Source organism: Phasianus colchicus, chromosome 2 (genome assembly GCF_987193195.1).
Source record: "Phasianus colchicus chromosome 2, bPhaCol1.hap1.1, whole genome shotgun sequence".
In the NCBI taxonomy this organism is placed as follows: domain Eukaryota; kingdom Metazoa; phylum Chordata; class Aves; order Galliformes; family Phasianidae; genus Phasianus; species Phasianus colchicus.
The window spans coordinates 80847352-80868232 of record NC_143437.1 but is presented as its reverse complement, the minus strand read 5'-3'; the positions used below and the strand labels follow the sequence as shown (position 1 = coordinate 80868232).

At 43.0% G+C, this 20881-nt stretch overlaps 2 protein-coding genes and 1 long non-coding RNA gene across 5 annotated transcripts in view; 2 read left to right on the top strand and 1 right to left on the bottom strand.

The window, feature by feature from the left end:
- Positions 1 to 20881, top strand: part of LOC149919137 (uncharacterized) — a 50843-nt gene that overhangs the window by 20848 nt on the left and 9114 nt on the right. The window contains exon 4 of one of the 3 annotated variants that reach the window (XR_016464461.1): positions 15019 to 15075. The exons of 1 other annotated variant lie outside the window; for it this stretch is intronic. This is a non-coding gene — a long non-coding RNA (uncharacterized LOC149919137). Of the gene's footprint in view, positions 1 to 15018; positions 17015 to 20881 lie in introns of those variants that run through there. One more of the 3 variants, XR_016464462.1, reaches the window with a different exon arrangement.
- Positions 1821 to 3465, bottom strand: LOC149919139 (uncharacterized). Its single transcript, XM_090136138.1, has one exon. It carries the CDS (start codon positions 3448 to 3450, stop codon positions 1837 to 1839), a length of 1614 nt encoding a protein of 537 aa, XP_089992264.1. The 5' UTR covers positions 3451 to 3465; the 3' UTR covers positions 1821 to 1836.
- LOC149919138 (uncharacterized) lies at positions 3538 to 4767 on the top strand. Its single transcript, XM_090136139.1, has 2 exons — positions 3538 to 3765; positions 3875 to 4767. Exon 2 carries the CDS (start codon positions 4165 to 4167, stop codon positions 4765 to 4767), a length of 603 nt encoding a protein of 200 aa, XP_089992265.1. The 5' UTR covers positions 3538 to 3765; positions 3875 to 4164.

The following is a 20881-nucleotide window of genomic DNA, read 5'->3' as shown; positions in this document are numbered from 1 at the left end:
ATTTTCTGGTAATTCATTGTATGGTGGGGCCTCTTTAGCTCGTGATACTTCTTCTGCTGGTGATGTTCCAAACTTTTTACCTTCAGGCCAGTCCATGATCACCTCTAGGATTCCTGGACGGCTGAGGTTCCCCATCCGCGCTCGTTGCGTAATTAACGCAATCCACTTACTCCAAGTGGCATCAGTTGCGTGATGGGTGGGGGGAACCTTTCCTTTAAACATCCAGTTCAACACTGGTAGTCGAGGTGCCAGAAGGAGCTGTGTTTCAGTACCGACCACTTCAGAAGCAGCCCGAACCCCCTCATAAGCAGCTAAGATCTCCTTTTCAGTTGGAGTGTAGCCCTCTTCCGATCCCTTGTAGGCCCGACTCCAGAATCCCAGGGGTCGGCCTCGGGTCTCTCCTGAGGCTCTTTGCCACAAACTCCAAGTGGGACCTTTCTCTCCAGCAGCAGTGTAGAGGATGTTCTTTATATCCTGCCCTGTCCGTACTGGCCCTAAGGCCACGGCACGGGCTATCTCCTGTTTAATCTGTTCAAAAGCCTGCTGCTGCTCAGGGCCCCATGTAAACTCATTCTTCATTCGCGTCACATGATAAAGGGGGCTTACAATGAAGCTATAATTTGGAACATGCATTCTCCAAAAGCCCACTACACCTAAAAAAGATTGTGTCTCTTTCTTACTAGTGGGTGGAGACATAGCGGTGATTTTGTTGATCACATCTGTTGGGATGTAACGACGGCCATCTTGCCACTTTATACCTAGGAACTGAATCTCCTGAGCAGGTCCTTTCACTTTGCTCCGCTTAACAGCAAAACCAGCACGCAGAAGAATCTGGATTATTCGCTCCCCTTTTGTGAAGACTTCTTCTGCTGTATCGCCCCACACAACGATATCATCAATGTACTGCAAGTGCTCAGGGGCACTGCCCTGTTCTAATGCAGTTTGGATCAACCCGTGGCAAATGGTTGGGCTGTGTTTCCACCCCTGGGGCAAACGGTTCCAAGTATACTGAACACCCCTCCAGGTGAAAGCAAACTGTGGCCTACATTCTTTGGCCAAAGGAATGGAGAAAAAGGCATTAGCAATGTCAATGGTGGCATACCATTTGGCTGCTTTTGATTCCAGTTCATACTGGAGTTCTAACATGTCCGGCACAGCAGCACTCAGTGGGGGTGTGACCTCATTCAGGCCACGATAGTCCACCGTCAGCCTCCATTCTCCGCTGGCTTTACGCACTGGCCATATGGGACTATTAAAAGGCGAGTGAGTTTTGCTGATCACTCCCTGACTCTCTAGTTGACGAATCAACTTATGAATGGGGAGCAAGGAATCCCTGTTGGTACGGTACTGCCGTCTGTGCACTGTTTTTGTAGCAATTGGTACCTGTTGCTCTTTTACCTGTAGCAGTCCCACAACAGACGGATCTTCTGACAGGCCAGGCAAAACAGACAGCTGCTTAATGTTGTTTGTGTCTACAGCAGCTATTCCAAAGGCCCATCGATACCCCTTAGGATCCTTGAAATGCCCCCTTCTGAGATAATCAATACCAAGTATACATGGAGCCCCTGGACCAGTCACAATAGGGTGCTTTTGCCAGTTCCTACCAGTGAGGCTTATCTCGGCCTCCAACACAGTCAATTCTTGAGAGCCCCCAGTCACTCCAGAAATATGGATTGATTCTGTCCCTTCATAAGTCGAGGGCATCAGAGTGCACTGTGCACCGGTATCCACCAATGCCTTATATTTCAGTGGTTCTGATGTGCCAGGCCATCGGATCCACACAGTCCAATAAACTCTATTATCCCTTTCCCCCCCCTGACTGAGGGCAGGGCCCCTCTATTCATTACCTGTGGTAACCGGAGCAACTGCACTGGCAGTTGATCTGCTTTGTAATTCTCTCACCCGTGCTCGTAGTACATGAGTAGCTTGGTCGTGCCACTTCCTCATGTCTTCTCCATGGTCACGTAAGTAACGCCACAAGGCAAGTCGCGATGTAGGATTCCTTCCTGGAGCTGGAGAGCGTTTGCCTCTAACAGCTGAGATTTTTGATTTTGCACCTGAGAAGGAGGGTTCATCGTCTTTAGTTAGTTGGATCCACACTTGTTCCATCATCTCCTTCATCTCCTTCAGTAGACTCTTTTGACTATTCTGATCTTCATCAAGCGTTTCTGATACTTCTACAGGTTTGTCACGATTCATCAGTGAAGACATTTGCTCTCGCATTTCATTCAGTTGCTCCGTCATTTGTGAAATGGCGGCGATGGCGGCGCGAGTTGGGGGTAGCTGTTGTTCATAGCTTTGGAGCATAAGAATCAATTCATAAACTAAGGGGCTTCTCTGTTGGTCCTGGTATCTGTCCGATGCTGCCAATAGTGCAGAGGCGTATCTGGCTGGTGCTGTTGATGTGAGTTGCTGCCACATTTCACGCGTTGTTCTCACTCTCTCAGGGTCATGGCCTTGTGGGTCGTTAAAAACACAGTTCGGGTCATACAACATTTCCACCACGGCTATTTCCCTCAAATACTGGATACCCTGTTCAATTGTATCCCACCTTTTTGTCATAGGCTTCAAGCCGCTTTTGAAGGGGTACCTTTCCTTCACGGCTGTTAATACTCGTTCCCAGAGGGAGGCAGCCCCATCCAGACATCGACTAATTCCTCTGTCAATAGCTGGATCTCTGGCAATGGCTCCTAGTTGGCGGGCTTCATTACCATCTAGAGACAAGCTACTGGCCCCGTCGTCCCAACAGCGAACTAACCAGGAAACGATAGTTTCATTTGGGCGCCGTGTAAATTCCTTTCTTGAGCCTTGGATTTCAGTCATCTTCAGAGGCCGACGAGTAGTAATAGAAACTTCCTCTTCATCACTCTCTTCTGCATGTCTCTTAGTTTTTCCTTTTGCCTTTCTTGATGTTGATGGTTTCGAGGAGGGCCCCTCACCTGGATCTTCCTCCACCTCCTCCTCCTCTTCTTCTTTTTTCCGTTCTAGACGTGAGGACACTCGTTTCCATTTCTTGCCCTCCACAGGGGCAACTGATATTGTTACTGGTGTCTCCTGTAATTGGTCAGATTTGACTTCCCCTTTGGCTTGAACCTCAGCTCGGAAACTCTCTCTCTCCAAAACAGTATTATATAGGGCACGGTAAGCACAAGCCAAACCCCAAATAAGTTGTACCTCCTTAGATTTACCTAAGCTGCACTGCCCCTGTCTCAGATACTGGCTAAGTTTCTGGGGATGCCACAGATGCTCAAGAGTGAAATCCCATGACATTGTGGGTCCCCATTCTTCTAAGATTTCTCCTAAATCTCTCCATATTCCCTGCCAGTCAGTATTCTTTGGATTTGGAGGAGACTCCTTCTGCTTAATCATAGTCCTTATAGTCCTGTATAGAAATAGATTCAGGAAGACTGATATGAACAGGGCTGCTACGCCCGTTACATTCACAAGCATTTGAGTTAACTCAACATTGGAAAAATGTTTGATAAACCAAAAGGAAAACTTGGAAACTGGTTTGAACACTGTGTGGTTTGTAAAATCAGCTATTCCATTTGGGATGTGTAGTAGGCGTGGCGAGGAGACGGTGTGTGACGGGGTCAGGTTCCCTATGCTCAGGGCTTGCCAGGTGCTGTCCCACGATAGGACAGCGTGTATGCAAGGGGTGTAGACAAAGCAGGACAAGAATATTTAAGTGCCTGCTACATTTTAATAAACGCCATTTTGCTTCACCTATACTTGGGGTCTGTGTGAGCATTTGGCCCCGACCTGGTATGGGGTCGGTTTCGCTGGCAAAGCAGCATCTTATGGGGTGGAAAACGAATGTTGCAGAGAGAGCGGCAACAAGTGGTGACCCCGGTGTGATCTACCCTGTGAGTAGTAGCTGCCCGGCGTGCCCGTAAGGCGGTGGAACCTGTGAGGTGGCGGCAGGTCGCCTACGGAAGACACACTGCGGTGGAACCTGTGAGGTGGCGGCAGGTCGCGTGTGTAACTAAAATTAAGGTATTTTTACATTTCTGTAAAAGTTATTGCGGTAGGACCGTTCCTTCTAAGAAGGAGATTGCGGCCGTGTTATCGCGGCTAGAAAAGGAGGGTGAGCTGGACTCCCCTCAACAGGTGCTCGATTCAAATAAGTGGGACTCACTCACTTTGGCGCTGTGCCAGCGCGCCATGTCCGACCAAAAAGCCTCAGAGCTTAAAACGTGGGGCTTGATACTTGGGGCTCTCAAGGCGGCAAAGGCAGAAGGAGGGTTCGGGGAGGATCGGAGCGTGACGGGGGCTGCCGGGAGCGGGTCTTTGCTTTCTCATAGATCCGGCGAGGCCAAGATGGCGGCGACGGCGGAGAGCGGAGGCGGAGAGACGGAGAAGAAGGAGTCGCCGAGTCAGTCATGTGAGCCGACAGCTCCGCCCCCACCTTACCCTGCCCCGTCTTTATGCCCTTCTTTGGACAAAACGTCTCAGCCAGAACCGCCCCTTGAAGAACGCGATAGGGCGGTGGGCGGAGCGGGGCGGGGGAGCCCGCGGCCGGGGGGGAGCCCGCGCCGGGGGGGGGGCCTGGTTACTGACTGGGCTAAAGTTAAAGAGAAAGCGAAAGAAAAGGGCCTAGCGAATCCAGCCGCGTTTATAGTTAGCCCTGCAAACACGGGCGCTTTCTCTATCGCATCGGGTTATTGCGGAATCCGATTGGCCCTCTACATGGCCTACAGGGGCGGCACAGATGATAGCGGGAGTGGGAGGAACAACGCCCACCCGGAGGTCCGCCCAGATGGTTGAGATTATCGTAATCAGCAGGGATGGTTCCCTGGAAAGGCCTGTTCTGCTACAGCAGAACAGGGGCAGCAGGCATAACAATTTATAGTGGGGGCCACGATCTGTCAATTGTCAGCGCAGTATGCGATCCCACTGCGCTGGAGACAGGAAGTGCGACCTGTCTGGGTGGATCAGTGGTCCTTACCGACAGAATAGCTTGTAGCGCTTCACGCATTAGTACAGCAAGAGCTTCGCTTAGGTCATATAGAACCCTCTCTTAGTCAATGGAACACTCCTGTATTTGTGATAAAGAAGCGGTCAGGATCCTATCGCTTGCTGCATGACTTGCGCGCAGTTAACGCTCAGTTAGTGCCTTTTGGTGTAGTTCAGCAGGGTGCGCCCGTACTATCCGCCGTGCCTGCAGGCTGGGGGGTTGTTGTTATCGATTTGAAGGATTGCTTTTTCTCCATACCCCTGGCTGAGCAAGACAGGGAGGCTTTTGCCTTTACGGTTCCTGTCCGTAATAACCAAGGCCCGGCTCGTCGGTATCACTGGCGAGTGCTCCCACAAGGGATGGCGTGCTCTCCCACGATCTGTCAGATAGTGATTGACAGAGTCCTGAGTCCGGTCCGACAGTCCCCTAGGCAGTTCCTCCTGCTGCACTATATGGATGATCTGCTGCTATCATCCCCGACCCCATCGGGGCTCCAGTCATTAGAAGCCCAAGTGGTGACGCTCCTGACATCAGCCGGCTTCACTATTTCTGCTGAAAAGATCCAGAGAGGATCGGGGGTCCAGTTTTTAGGATATCGGCTGGGAGACAAAACTGTCCACCCAGTCGGGGTTGACATCAAACCCCGGATACGCACGCTATGGGATGTGCAGAAGCTAGTAGGAGCCCTACAATGGATTCGAGGGGCACTGGGGATCCCTCCTCGCCTCATGCAGCCATTTTATGAGCAGCTTAAGGGCTCGGATCCGAACGAGGCGCGTTCCATCACGCCCGAGATGGCAGAGGCATGGAAGGAAATAACAGAATCCTGTTGTCAATCGGCTCTGTCTCGATATGATCCTGGAAAGGAGCTGGAAGTGGCTGCCTGTAAATGCGAGAGTGGGGCGGCTGCTGTTATAGGCCATGACTTGGGAGCCAAACCGCAACCATTGTGGTGGCATTTTTCCGTTCAGCCCACGCGTGCGTACTCTTCCTGGCTGGAAATATTGGCTAGGCTTCTTCGTAAGTGCCGTCATACAGCTGTCAGAACCTTTGGACAAGAACCTTCTATTATCTATCTCCCTACATCATTTCGTGATTCTTTACCGCTCCCAGAGCCCATCTTGCTTGCTTTGGAAGGGACGTCAGCTTCCCTCACATTTGCGGACTCGCCCCCTATTTTCGAACTGGCGAGACCATTGCAGCTGTCGTTACGGTGCAGGGTGCAAGACTCGCCCGTGGAAGGGCCTACCCTGTTTACCGATGCATCATCATCAACGGGGCAAGGGGCAGTAGTGTGGGAAACAAATGGTCGCTGGGATTCCATAATCTTCACAGATCCGGGCGCCAGCGTTCAGATGCTCAAGGTCAGGGCTGTTGCGATGGCGATTGTTTATTGGCCCTCCCTTCCCTGTAACATAGTCACAGATTCTGCTTTTGCAGCTAAGCTCGCTTTGAAAATGGGCCAAGAAGGCATCCCTAGTACGGAAGCAGCGCTTATCTTAGAAGATGCTTTGTGCACCCGAATAGAGCCTATAGCAATTTTACATGTAAGAAGTCATTCGGATGTACCAGGATTCTTTTCAGAGGGCAACGCAGCCGCAGATGCGGCTGCAGGGTCCCGTGTCCTGACGATCCGGAAGGCCAGAGACCTCCACTCCACGCTTCACATAGGCGCCCGGGCACTCGCTCGAGCCTGTGGTATTTCCATTACAGCTGCAAGGGATGTGGTGCAGGCTTGCCCTCACTGTAATTCAGCTCCTGCTATTGGGGCGGGGGTCAACCCCCGTGGCTTAGGGCTGCTGCAAATATGGCAGACGGACTTTACGTGGGAGCCGCGAATGTCACCTCGGTCGTGGTTGGCAGTTACTGTTGACACAGCCTCCACGATGATCGTGGCTACCCAACACGGAAAAGCTAATTCTACCTCGGCCCAGGCCCACTGGGCTGTGGCTATTGCGGTCCTTGGCTTGCCAGTGCAGATTAAAACGGACAACGGCTCATGTTTTACATCACGGTCTACCAAGAATTGGTTAGAGACCTGGGGAATTCAGCATACTACGGGTATTCCGGGAAACTCACAAGGACAGGCCATTGTTGAAAAGGCCAACCGCCTCCTCAAAGAAAAGATCTATGTTCTTGGGGAGGGGGAGGGATATAACGACAGAATCCCAATAGCAAGACAAGGAGAGATACTGGCCAAAGCTCAGTTTGCCTTAAATCACTATGAAAGAGGGGATGCCAGCAGGGCACCAGTAGAAAAGCACTGGCGACCCAGAATTCTAGAGGAAGGCCCTCTAGTCAAAATAAGAACGGAGGCAGGAATATGGGAGCCAGGATGGAGGATTCTAGTATGGGGTAGAGGGTATGCTGCTGTAAAACATGTCAATACGGGAAGTGTCATGTGGATCCCGGCGAGAAAGGTCAAACCAGATCTGATGAAAGAGAACAGTAACGAGGGACTCTGAGTTTTGCAGGTATGGCTCCTGTGAACGCCGAAGAAGGAGACAGCCCAGGAACCCCGAAAGAAGGCCGGGAGAAGCGTGGAGGAAACTCAACCGTTGCTGCCAACGAGAAAACGCGTTTCTAACAGGCAAATGCTATGTTTAGTGTGTGTGGTGGTTATTGCTTTATCACAGGGAGCGAGGGAATTCACCTTTTGTCACTGTCAGGGAATTTATGGGTTACTTAGGTAAATAAGACGAGCCAAAACGACTTTTGCTTTAGCTTGCAATCGGCAACCTCACTCTTTTGCACTTGCCTAATGGGCATCCCTCAATACACGTTAGAAGCCTTTGCGAGGTACACTACAAACCATTCCAGCTGCCGTAACAACACCGATCTAGCTAGCCAAACGGCATGTTTGATAAAATCTCTGAACGACCCTGGGGTTGCTGCAGCACAGAGCTTGGCTCAGATAGAACGCCTAGCATGTTGGTCAGTTAAGCAGGTGAATTTAACAACATTAGTATTGAATGCGATGCTAGAAGACACAAACAGCATTCGGCATGCGGTGCTGCAAAACAAAGCAGCCATCTACTTCTTGCTCCTGGCACAGGGGCATGAATGTGAAGACCTAGAAGGAATGTGTTGCTTCAATCTTAGCGACCACAGCGTATCCATCCATAAAGCGCTGAAAGCCCTGCGAGACCATACGGAGAGGATCCAGGTGGACGACGACCCCATCGGAGACTGGTTCAAGAAGACGTTTGGCAACTTCGGGAGTTGGATTGCGAAGATCCTTAAGGACATAGTATTAGCACTCTTAGTAATTGTGTGTATTGCCGCTATTCTGCCGTGTGTGATTATGTGCTTTCAGAATTGCTTGCTAAGGATTATGTAGTAGCTTATGGACCAATGCATAGAGTATAGAGTATCACAGGTATCGGGAACAATTGTAGCGTTTGCGTTCGCGCTGTTACGGGATATTACTGAGCATAGGGAGGGGGAGATGTAGTAGGCGTGGCGAGGAGACGGTGTGTGACGGGGTCAGGTTCCCTATGCTCAGGGCTTGCCAGGTGCTGTCCCACGATAGGACAGCGTGTATGCAAGGGGTGTAGACAAAGCAGGACAAGAATATTTAAGTGCCTGCTACATTTTAATAAACGCCATTTTGCTTCACCTATACTTGGGGTCTGTGTGAGCATTTGGCCCCGACCTGGTATGGGGTCGGTTTCGCTGGCAAAGCAGCATCTTATGGGGTGGAAAACGAATGTTGCAGAGAGAGCGGCAACAGGGATGTAGTTGCTTGTGAAATTAGCCATTCCATCCGGGATGCAAGAGTCAAAATTCATATTAAACATTGCATATAGGTACCAAGATAGGTACCATACAGGCGTCTCCATCAGTGCCTTTATGTAGTTATATACGTACACCATTCCACAACAAGTAAAGATGACATTGATGATTCGCCAGTAGGTCGCGAGAAACACCATAGCTTTTAATCCCTTACTCAGCGTTTCCACGAAAAAGAGTGGGTTCATCGCTGGTTTCTGCTCAAAAAGGGTTAATGAATTGAAACTAACAAGAGGGGGGGGGAAGGAAAAAAAAAGGCACTACTCAGACTAAGCAGTGCTCAAAGTTTATAGATATCCCAGAATACTGGCAGTACGCCTGGTCTTTCAAGGTCAAGTTTTCCAGCACAAAAACCTGAACTACTGATAATGCTCCCTAACGAAGCTGCTCTCTAAGAGCAGAGAGCGAGATTCGTTCTAAGAGCCAAAAAGCAAAAACCAAAAAGCAAAAGGCAGCTATGCCCGCATTCTCCACCAAAAATCTGTCACGGAATTAACTAGATCAGTCAATGCCCGTGACAGGGGGCAGTAGGCCCCTGCCTTCCCCACCCCCCGCCTGGACCCACAAAATGGGAAGGTAGGGGGAAAAGGAAAAAAACAGCGGCAACAAACTATGGAGGTAAACTTATTTTACTAACTATGATATCGGAATGCAAAATAATACAATATAATACAATCTAATTGGAATTGAGACTAATAAATCAAACAAGATATGAGAGAGAGTTCCCGAGACCGAGTCAAACCTGAAAAAGCTTGGAACGGCTAGGAAAGCACCCTCCAGCACCCACTGCCAGGCAGTAAGAGACCGTCCCCCCGGAAGGGTCAGATCCCGTGACTTCCGTAATGTATAGGGATAGGTACGTAGAGTTAGAGCATTAACACTTTAATTCCAGTACATGATGTTTTGATGTGGAATATTGAAAATCAAATAAAAAAAAAACCAAAACCATGACAGTTGCTCTGAAAGTAATGTCTTCTATTTATTTCAATGGAAACTGCAGCAGAAACAAAGGGCGCATTAAAAGTATTTGATAGAGCAAATTCTAAGCTACAAAAAAAAAAAAAAAATTAGCTTGCACCATAGTCACCACCATTAGCTATGAATTTTTGCCTGCAATGAACAAGAGGCTTTATGGTATGCTTGTAAAAATCTGCAAGCCACAGATTGTGGCTTGTCTTTCATGTTGCTGTCGTGTCGCCGCTGCTGCCTGCCACCTCACTGTGCACTCATCCGCTGTGTGGTCTCCATCAGTTCCACATTTTTGCTTCATATGCACTTCCATGTCAGATGCTGGGTTATCAGACTGCCCCTCTGCTGTTGTCTGTTGCATGGCAACAAAGTGGAACAGAATATTGGCAGGAAGGTTCAGTCTCTACTTTCATACCACCACCATCTACCCTGACTTCATGGGCCAACACAATTAAATAGGAGCTATTACTTTCAGAACAGCCCTCATATTTAATACAACAAATTCATAGCTCCAGTGGAGTAAATTAAGTAAATGGAGCAGGTTCAAGTAAGAAAAAGAGTGTTCTAGTCAACTGGATATTTAGTGAACTATTTTCAGTCTAGTGAAATGAAATTCTGATGATGATCTCTCTCCTATGAATCAGGAGAAAAAGTATTTTGAAAGACAGAACTGTTTAAATCCTTTTTGCATTTAGCTTCTTTTTAAAATAATTTACAGGAGCTACTATGCAATAGAAATACATGTATTTCCACAGTTAACTGTTTTGATGAAATTAATAACTGTACAGGTGAATTTAAAATCTACTTGTTTTGCATCTGTTTGCTGAAAAAAATCTAAATTGCAAGACAATGTTTCTGTTAATTTACATGATATCCAGAGTATCCTTCAGTCTAGACCATTAATATTTCATAGCTGAACCACAGAAACAAACTGAAAATTGATTTTGTAGGACATGTTTTGCATGCGCTGAGATTCTTCTTAGAAACTGCCACGATGATCTTAAAATTAGTATCTTTTTTATTCACCAGAAGGAACAAGGAGGAGATTTTTGACTGATGTTTTGTAATTACTCATCTTGCCTAGAACTAATCTAGGTGTGATAGATTAGCTCACTTCACTTCTGAGGTATATAACTGCATTACAAATGACTGCTGATGTCATACAGAACAGTGCATGCACTTTGCATACATAACTTCTTCAAGTTCTTTATGTTTGCATAATACGTGAAAGTTTAGCTTTATGGAGGTTCAGTTGTAGCCAGTTGTACCATTTGCAAGAGACTCTACACCATTGCCTAAACTCAAGGTAAAATCAGTCTCAAAACACAACTGGACTTTGAACTTCTTTGTTTATAGTGACTAAAAGCAATGTCAACGACTTTAGAAGTCCCTTCCTGAAAACAATGGAATTAACTTGCTCTGTTAATTCCAAACCAAGTGCATGTTGGCTGAGTATATTTTAACATAATCTCTAAATATTATCCTGACTTGCAAACTTTTTTATTTTTCTGTATTTATGGAACTCAATCAAACTAGGAAACAGGTGTTTTTTCATCCAGGTATTTAATTGCATCCTTTTGCTGCATCATAGCAAGGCTGAAAAAAAAACTCCCCAGCTTTCCATATCTGAACTACAGGCAGTACATGCTTCAAGAAACACTTATAAGACTAACAGTATGTGAATTTATATTTTGCAAAACTCTATATGAAGGCCCTGCTCTTCCCCTTTTAGCTTTTCTTCTTCCCACAGTGTTTACTGCTAGCTTCTTCTGGTCCTACAGTGTCTTCTTTGGGAAGGAGAGTTGTATTTTCTATGTAAATTTATTGGGAAGCCTATAATGTTATGTTGGATGTTCAGAAGGATTGTTACTATAGCTCTAGTTTCTCCCAGCTCTACTGAAGATGGATAAAATATCTACCGTGCATAACCTGTCCACAAGCATCTCCATAAATCAGAATTAAGATATTCTCACAGTCTCTAGCGTGTTAGCATCAGTACTTTTGAACCATCCTACCTTTCTTTCAACCATAATTGTTTTACCTTTCCTACTGCTCTAAGCAGTACCTTCAACTCTCTATCTCTACTGTCTTCAACACTGTTTAGAAAAAAATGACCAGACTGAGGTTTTGGGGGCCCCACAAAGGTTGAAATTAAGTCTTACAGAACAGTTAGGAAGGGAGAAGAACATAGAAGACAGACTCCACACCACAGTCTGGTTTGCGTATCTGCTACAAAGTATGAGTGTTAGTGGAGGGAAAGGATAAGCTCATTAGACCTCTTGCATTGTTGTTGCAAGGCAGTAAAATCTTAAATCCACCTTGATTTCTCAAAATCCGGTGTTCGTAGGAAGTCCTACATGTGCTAATATATGCAGGTCCATCTGGGACAGTGTAGATTCTCACACTAAGATACAGTTCAGAGCCCATCATTCTCACTCATGTCACACAAATGCTCCTGTTGTGGTTATTTCCAGCCTCAAAAAGATAAAAGTCTGGATTTTCTGCTATGAGTCATGGCAAGAACAAAAATTACCAGTGTTATAAATACTCAGTATCACAGAATCACAGAATGGCCTGGGTTGGAAGTGACCTCAAGAATCATGAAGCTCCAACCCCCCCGCCACAGGCAGGCCAACAACTGCCACATTTAATAATAGACTGGGCTGCCCAGGGCCCCATCCAACTTGGCCTTGAACACTTCCAGGGATGGGGCATTCACAATCTCACTGGGCAGCCTGTTCCAGCACCTCACCACTCTCATAGTAAAGAACTCAAGAAGGGACATAGGATGCTGTTACCCACCATATCTCTTGCAGCTAGATGACTGGATTGAAAAATATTACTTTTCCATAGACTAAATAAAACTGTTCTCTCAGGCTTGTGGAATGGTAGGAGAGGGTTGAGTTTTGCAGCCAGTATTGTAAATAGGCCATAACCAACAGTAAGCTAGGTCTGTTTTCTGTTCATCTGGCAAACTATTTTGTTCACTGCTGCTTCTTGCCATGACTGATGGTGCTGAAATAGAAGAAGAAGGCATTGTGGCAAATGCTCTTTTAGGTCTTCATAAAAAGAGGTTTCATAGATGAGTATGTATTTCAGCATACCACTCACCCACTGCGATCTTTTTCCAAATTATTTTTAGAAGCACACGTTATCAGGGTAATTTAAATGTAAGGGCCAAATCCTGATCTCAACTGCATGAAATAATAGTTACAAAGGCATCTGCCCATATTGTTGACCTGTTGGTTTTACTACCAAATGACCAACAGCTGAAATCATCACAAATTGCAGATTTACTGCTAAATAAGCAAAATTCATATTTAGTGGAAATTTCTCCACGGTAAGGATATTTGCACTGTCTGCCTGCTTACTGGCCCTCATCATGAAAATATCTGTATAGGCTTGAAACATACAACTGTGCCTGCAGTTAACAATATTGTCCCCTATTTTGGGAATAAGGATACAAATAAGTCGAATAGCATGCTCTTTGTAGCATAAGGTGTCTGGAGCAGAACTGGGAAAAGATCCTGGGTTTACTGAAACCCAATCTGCAGCCTTAATTACAAAACCACCCCTTTCTCTCAAAAACTAGCCCAGGACAAGCTCCAATTAGTGATACAGAGAAGCTAAAAAAAACTTATGAATTGGTCAGCTTATTGATAATAAGCACACTGATCTTATTTATTTCTTTAGGAACTGAAATAGGGGGCCTGCTATGCAAGGGGTCTGGACTCAATGATCTCTGGAGGTCCTTTCCAGCCCCTATAATTCAGTGACCCTTTGATTCTAAGCTCTCACAGCTCTCACCTTTGGGATTTAGAGATGCTTGGTTACAGTTTCTGCTTTCTAATTCAGTTTTTCCAGTTCAGCTTAGTTTTTTTTTTTAAGGGATTGAACTAATCTTCACACATAAACTTGGTGGTTCTGCCTGATTGCCACTTCCTGCCAGGTAGCAACCAGTGTTAGTCAGACATTAGACACAGGAGTGTTCTCATTAAAGTCAGTATGCTGAATCCCAGCATTCAGAGTTAGCCCTGTTGTCCCCAGGATGAATGGAAACAGCTGCCCCAGGAGTGCCAAGGATTCAGAAAGCTGTTATGTGAAGCCAGCTCTGTGGGAGTACTAGGGAGGGTCACTTCATATTGTATATTCCGGTTTAGATTATGCAGGCATGGAAAACATGCATTGTCTTCTGGATGCAAACATTCTTAAGTAACACTACACATTTCTGATATTTCTGTAATGCACAGTATCTGAAGAATGCAAAGATGTTTGCCTCTTCAGAATGAATTGGAATTCCTATAAAAAGCAACATTTAGCTAGATACAAGTCAACTCTCAAGCTGGCTAAGAAAAAAAGTGTCCTAAAATGTACTGGTACGTGGTTTGATTCAGAATAAAGGAGCATTTCACTATTGCACATATATAGAAAATTAAAAACGTATGCTCTGTATGCAGTGTTTTGGGGCAAAGCTTACCCAGTAAATCAAACTTAATCTACTCCTGTGACTGATGGAGGAAATTTGCATGTTTTTCATGCAAGAAATAGCTGAATATGGAAACATTTATTATTAAATGGGAATGACAGATTGGTTGACTAAAATGATTAGACTGCTAATACAAAATAAATAATATAATAGGTTAAGCAAGATTTAAAAAATGGTAGTGTTCTGAGCATCCATGTATCCAGCAAGGGATCACACAGGTTGGGAGGGACAATGCTTTGTAATTTATTTAGTAACTATATGATATATATACAAAAATTTTGGCCTGAGTAATCAACCTGCAATATCACACTAACTCTCCTCTACCACTCCACAAGCCTGAGGAAAGTTTTAGTCAGATGATGGGAAACTGGTATTTTTCAAAGCAGTCATTCAGCCAGAAATCTGGCTGCAAGGGGTATTGTGGATAACAGTATCTTGTGCCCTTTTGTGAGTAGACATCTGAATTCTCACCTGAGATATACGGATTTTGGGAACTTTGTAACTGGAAGCTGAGAATCACTTCTAAGCTTTTGATCTGGTTCATTTAACTTCAATACAGAAGAAAGAAATGAAATGGTTTTCATTTATTTTTAATTAGGTAGAAGTTGTTAGAAAGTTCTTTAAAGTTCATGTTGAAGTTCTGGGTGACAATTTGTTAATTATTTTTAAAACTTAATCCAGATTACAGATGGAAGATCTTGGCAAAGCTAATGGTCAGTTAGTCTGTTTGATACGTGAAATCACTGGGCATAACAGAGAACTGAGTGATGTAGTAGAGTTGCAGTTTACAAATTCACTTCTTTTTCTTCCATAGAGGCTGGATGAGTTTGAACTGCTTGAGGAGGAGAAATTAGAAAACTACATGATAATGGTATTGTATCAATTTCCACTGAAGACATGGGCAAGAAATTTGGGTGTTGGCTCTGACAGCTCTGTGACCATCTGTAAAATCATGGGAAGTTAAGTCTACTGCTTTTTCCAATCTGTTCCTAATTGCCACTATTCCAGGGATAATGCTAAGGCAAAAAGTGCAAGGTATCCACCTGTCCACATTTTAGGGAATAATGAGATTACTCCTCAGAGTCTATCTAGCTAGCAGGTACTAAAATATTACTCTGCCTCAAACCTGGTCACAGTTTCCCTCACAGTAAGTAATGACCTCAGGTAAAACCTTCTCCTTTTTACTGTCTTTGGATGAGCAGAGTTTCATATCGCTTCCTCATCTCCTGAGGAAAATTAGAGAACTGTTTAGCTGTTGGATTAACAAAGCTGAATCAGACTTTACAACTATCTTATGCATTACATATCTGAATCCAAATATGTACTTACAAATCTCATGGGGCTAAATGTTGGATGTGGTATTGGTAAACATTAATAGACCTGAAGCACCAGTGGTAGCTACGGATGGACAGCTTGGAAACAATAGCATGAAAATGGCAGGGGTGAGAAGAGTTTCACATCCTAGATTACTACCTGTTAAGAATTAAAAAATGTACACTTTCTTTTATATGTGATACTGTTCCTGTTAGTAAATTATATTATCGTTTTGTTTTTCTGTTTTACTAGTGTGACCACTAATCACTAAATCAAAATTTGTCACATTTTTATAGACTTCCTGTATTTATACGAATGTTACAATCGTGTTCTTATACATAATCCTTCTCTGTAATAGATATTGCAAATTCATTTTCAAAGTTTCAAATTTCCAATATAATTTTAATTTTATGAGAGTGGCTTATTTATTGTTATATTGCAGAGGCTTTGTTTAGATTTATACTTCACAACAGTCTTATTTTGACTCATCATTTTAAGGTACAGATGTAAAAAGTTTAGAAGAAGGGATAGATTTTCACTGTACTTAACTAGTAGCACTTGTCTGTAGGGATTCTTGTTGCATCTGCTGCATTAAACACAGATGCAGTCATTAAGATACTGAGAACATATTTCCGGTGCATACTGATTAGGTATCACTCTTTTCCAGAGCCTGCTAATAAACCAAAGTATATGTAGACCAGTGTATAACATTGTTAGCATCCCATCAGTTTCTTTATTCTTCTCTCTGAGTACATCTGGAAAGCTTCTCTGATTTGAAACCAAACCTGAAGACATTATTAGCATTGTCTGCTAGTGTAAACAATAACCCAGATGAGGTATGCAATACATCTGAAAATAACTCAGTTAATATTTTAGGCTAAGATTGTTTTCTACATGAATAATAAAAAGTCAAAAACAAATATACTGTCAATTGCAGACATTGCAGTTAACTCTTAACTGTCAATCTGTCTTCAATAAGTTCTTTTAAATATTTATTAGCTCTCAGCATTTGATTTTCTACTATTTGGTATTACACAAAAACAGAAGGAAAAGTTGTCTTATATGCCACTCTCTCCTACATCCAGCACTCACTAGATTTTCCTACCAGCTAACAAAATAAGTAACCTTAAAGCTAGAAGAAATGGATAACAGGAAAAGAGAAAAGAGCTACTACCAGATAAGTAGAATATTCTGTCATAAAACATTTCCAGATTGTACCATGTACCAAGATGTGTAGTGAAGTTGCAAGAAAATTGTTCAAATATATTTTTCAAATATTAATCTATATTACAGAAACAGTTTATTGGATCTGTCAGCTCCTCTGTTTCTATTCAATAATTCTGAGTCGAAGCAGTGAGAAAGGGTTGGTATGTGTAGAGTGCAACACACCCAACTCAAAGTAGCCACTGAGGGGTTCACACCTACACTAAACTAGAACAGAATATAGGTGATTCATTAACTGTATGTAGCATTCCCCATGGAATTGGGCTATTGCAATATTTTAAAACTTCTTCTGATCTAATTCTGATCATGTAAATAACTTCTTCTGATTAAAAAGTCTTCTGATCTAATCCAAGAAAGGACAGAACTCTTTAGTGCTGAAAGTTAAGAAATCACCTCTGATATTACAATTCATAGCTTTATTTGTGTGCTATTTTTGCTGAGGTTTTCTCTGGTAATGTTTGTCTTCAGACCTCCCAGGTTCTTGAGGTTAGTAGCACAGTCTGTGGATGTGAAGCATTACTCATAGTAAAGAAAGTCTGAGTCTGGGAATATTAAGCCAACTGTAAAGACACAAGTCTGCAGCAAGATGGAACGTACCCAATGGGACTGAGGAAGCTGGACTAGGAAATGGTCTGGATTTTCTAATGGTAGATTGTAGTAGAAATTGAATGTGATGTGAAACTGGAAATTGCATCACCAAAGTGGAAAGCAGATAGGGAGAATAGGAGATTGCATAACATTAATCCCAAGACCTGGGACATGTCTATTTCCTCTGTTTCTCTACAATGAAAAAGGATTCAGCTTCCCCATCTATGGGTCAGGCAAACTGGAAACACCACTGGCATTGTTTTTCAAGTGTGAGTTCCTTTGCTTTGTCTCCACAGAAGACCCTAGGCTCTGTCCCAAGGGAACAGGATGAAATCATGAGCAATCACGTAAACCTCAAAAGAGGAGATAATCTAGACATAAAATTCAGCTTTTCCTACCATCTGACTCTGGATTTCTCCTCAATGAAGATGTAAGAATACTGAATTGCTCCCTGGGGTCATCCAATCTGACTTGTTTTACAATATTAATTCTTCTCCATGGGTTGTTGCTGTAACATGATATGAATGCCTATGGTTTGCAGGTGGCTAGAAAGTTGATCCAGCAGTCCTTCTTCAATTCACAGTACATGATGTATATGTTGTATCCCATTACAAGCTTTTTCTTTGCATAATTTGCCCATAAATAAATCAAGGTAGTTATTAAATTGCTTGCTTTTCATAGTTTCTCATGGGATATATTTATAACCATTCTTTGGACTGCAGGGATTTGGCAGCTGCTATGACAAGAGCTTATTTGATTATCAACATTAAATATTTGATTGGTGAATATGATTGTTTAAATTCCACAGAAAATCTTCTATTGCAACTGAATGAGAGATATGGCTTAAAGTGAGCACCTAATAATAGATTGACAGGAATATGTATCTTTTAAGAAGAGGCAAACCTGCCTGAAGTATTCATACCAGAAGCATTAGCCACAAAAGATACAATAAAAATATAATGCATCTTTTATTACCCCAAGGAGTTCACTAGCTTTACATCTGTTCTCAGTCAATAATAGTAATTAACTAAAAGCATTACTGCAATATGCATGATGTTGTCAGGATACCTGTAAAGTACAAGTTTACATATAAATACAAGTTTGAGCAGTTAGATATAATTCATGTTGAAAAATATATACTGAGGGTGGGATCATCCATCTTAGTTTAAACATCTGAATATCTCTTTATGGCCATTGGATCAGGAGAAGCATGTTTAGAAGATGAGTCCTCCTATGAGAGACTACTTAGGAATTTCAAGCAAATAAATATTTGTATTTTCATTTTATCTTAAGCTGATGTGAAGTGGTGGGAACATAGCTGGCCAATGTTAAGGCTTCCTCACCTAAGAACAAGATGGCAAATCAAAGAACTGAACATATTAAGTGGCCAGATTTCCAACATGCTACAAATGAGCTGTTCCACTCAGTCTGAACAGCCCGATCTGTCGGTTGGCATTTCATAAATCATGAAAGAGGAAACATAATTCAATGGTCAGTGATATCCAGGAAATGTGTTGATTTCTGGTGCATGGTGATGTCATGGGTTCCTTGCCAGAAGCTGCTAACAAGGTTAACGGTATTCTTGTCTGCATTAGACCAAGTATTGCCAGCAAGTCAGAGAGGTGACCTTTCCCTTCTACTCAGTATTGGTAAGGCTGCACCTGGGAAACAGTACTGAGCTCTCAAGTATAAGAGAGACATGGACACACTGGAGAGTCCAGCAGAGGGCCATGGAGATGCTAAAGTGACTGGAGAACCCCTCCTATGACGAAAGGCTAAGATTTGGGATTCAGCCCGGAGAAGAAAGAAGACCTTATCAATGTGTGTAAATACCTGAAGGGAGGGTTCAAGGACAGTTATGATTTTATCAGTGGAGCCCAGTGCTAGGGCAAGAAGCGATGCACACAAACTGAAACACAGAAGGTTCTTTCTGAACATCAGGAAACACTTTTTACTGTGCAAGTTTCCCAGAGAGGCTGTGTAGTGTCTTCCTTGGAAATCTTCAGTAGCCACCTGGACATGGGCCTGGGTAAGAGAATCTAGGTGTCCACTTGAGAAGGAGATGAGACTCAATCACCCCCAGAGGTTCCTTTGAACCGCAACTATCCTGTAATTCTGTGAAGACCAGGATCTCCAAAGGTGTTTGACGTCTTAGGTCTAGAGGATATTTGTGCATTCTTTTTATAAAGACTTGTGATTTTCAAATATTTGGGATCTGGTTAAAGACAAGAAAAGTAGATAGATTAGAATACCACTGTAGTAAGTTCCTGTAGTTTTCTCAAACTAAAACCACTCACAAAGACAGAAGAATATTACAGATGACCACTCCATCATTCCATTTCCTATTCCTACTATGTGTGCTGGCTGACCTCTCTGACTTCAGTAAAGAAGTGCCCTGATTTCCAGCAGAAGGTCAGGGTAATACCTTGGACAGGTATTCAAAGGAACTTGCGTAATTCAACCTGTTTTTTGTTGTCAAAAACATTGCCCACTTACAATCAAGCCCTTATTTTCATGGCTCTGAATATAATACGTTAAAATACATCACCCGTAACATTTCTTAAGTCTCTACATAGACTGTCTGACAATTGTATTGATATTTAAAATATGTAACAATCTTTCCATACTTTATATATTTCAGAAAGCCTTTATTTTTTTAATTATTCATATTATTCACATGACTAATGATGAAAACATAGTGTTTTCAAAAGCTTTTTTTTTAATTGCAAATCTTAGATATTGACCAAATCTGATAAATGTCATGGTGAGTATCAAGACTGTTACTAAAAAATCTCTGTGAATAATGTAAGCCTGTTTACATGTTGGTTTTTTTTTTCAATGCAGAAATGAGTAGTAAGAATATACAGATTGTTTTCCATTTAATGTCATTGATGGAAGAAAAAATAAAGTATTACTCAAAGCACTGTACAATTTTAAACTAAATCAGGAGGTCTTCAGAATACTATGCTGGTTACACATTCAGAAAAATATAAATCAGATGGAAAATACTTTTCTTAGAGAGGATTATATTTCATTCTAATTTTAAGGAAACCCTGTCTGATCTGAAATTTCCAGGGGATGATTTGCTGACACTGATGAAACAGTTGATGCAAATGTTAATTTTAAATGTTCTGAGAACATTTGATACCTGTTATTTTAGAGGCTTTTGTACATTTATGTTGACATCAGTGCTGAGAATATATGCCTGTTCTCTTCTTGGCTATTTTTTTAAAAAACTTAAACTTCTTTTAGGCTTTCTAATGATTTCAGAGGTACAGGATAAGAGACTTATGCTGACGAAAATCAAGAGCAATAAATAAAAAACAGTAATGTAAAGAATATGGGGCAAATGATTGATGTCAGCAAGATTTATTTGTAGAAATCAAGTTAAAATAGCGTTGTGAGTTAAATTAAAAAAAAACAAAAACACAACACTTTCATAGAAGAGCATAGAACATATGCATAGTCCACAACTAAGTGATGAACAAATATTTTGCTACTCTTTTAGTACTGGGAGATGCTGAGCCATAGGGATTGTTATTTCCTGTTCT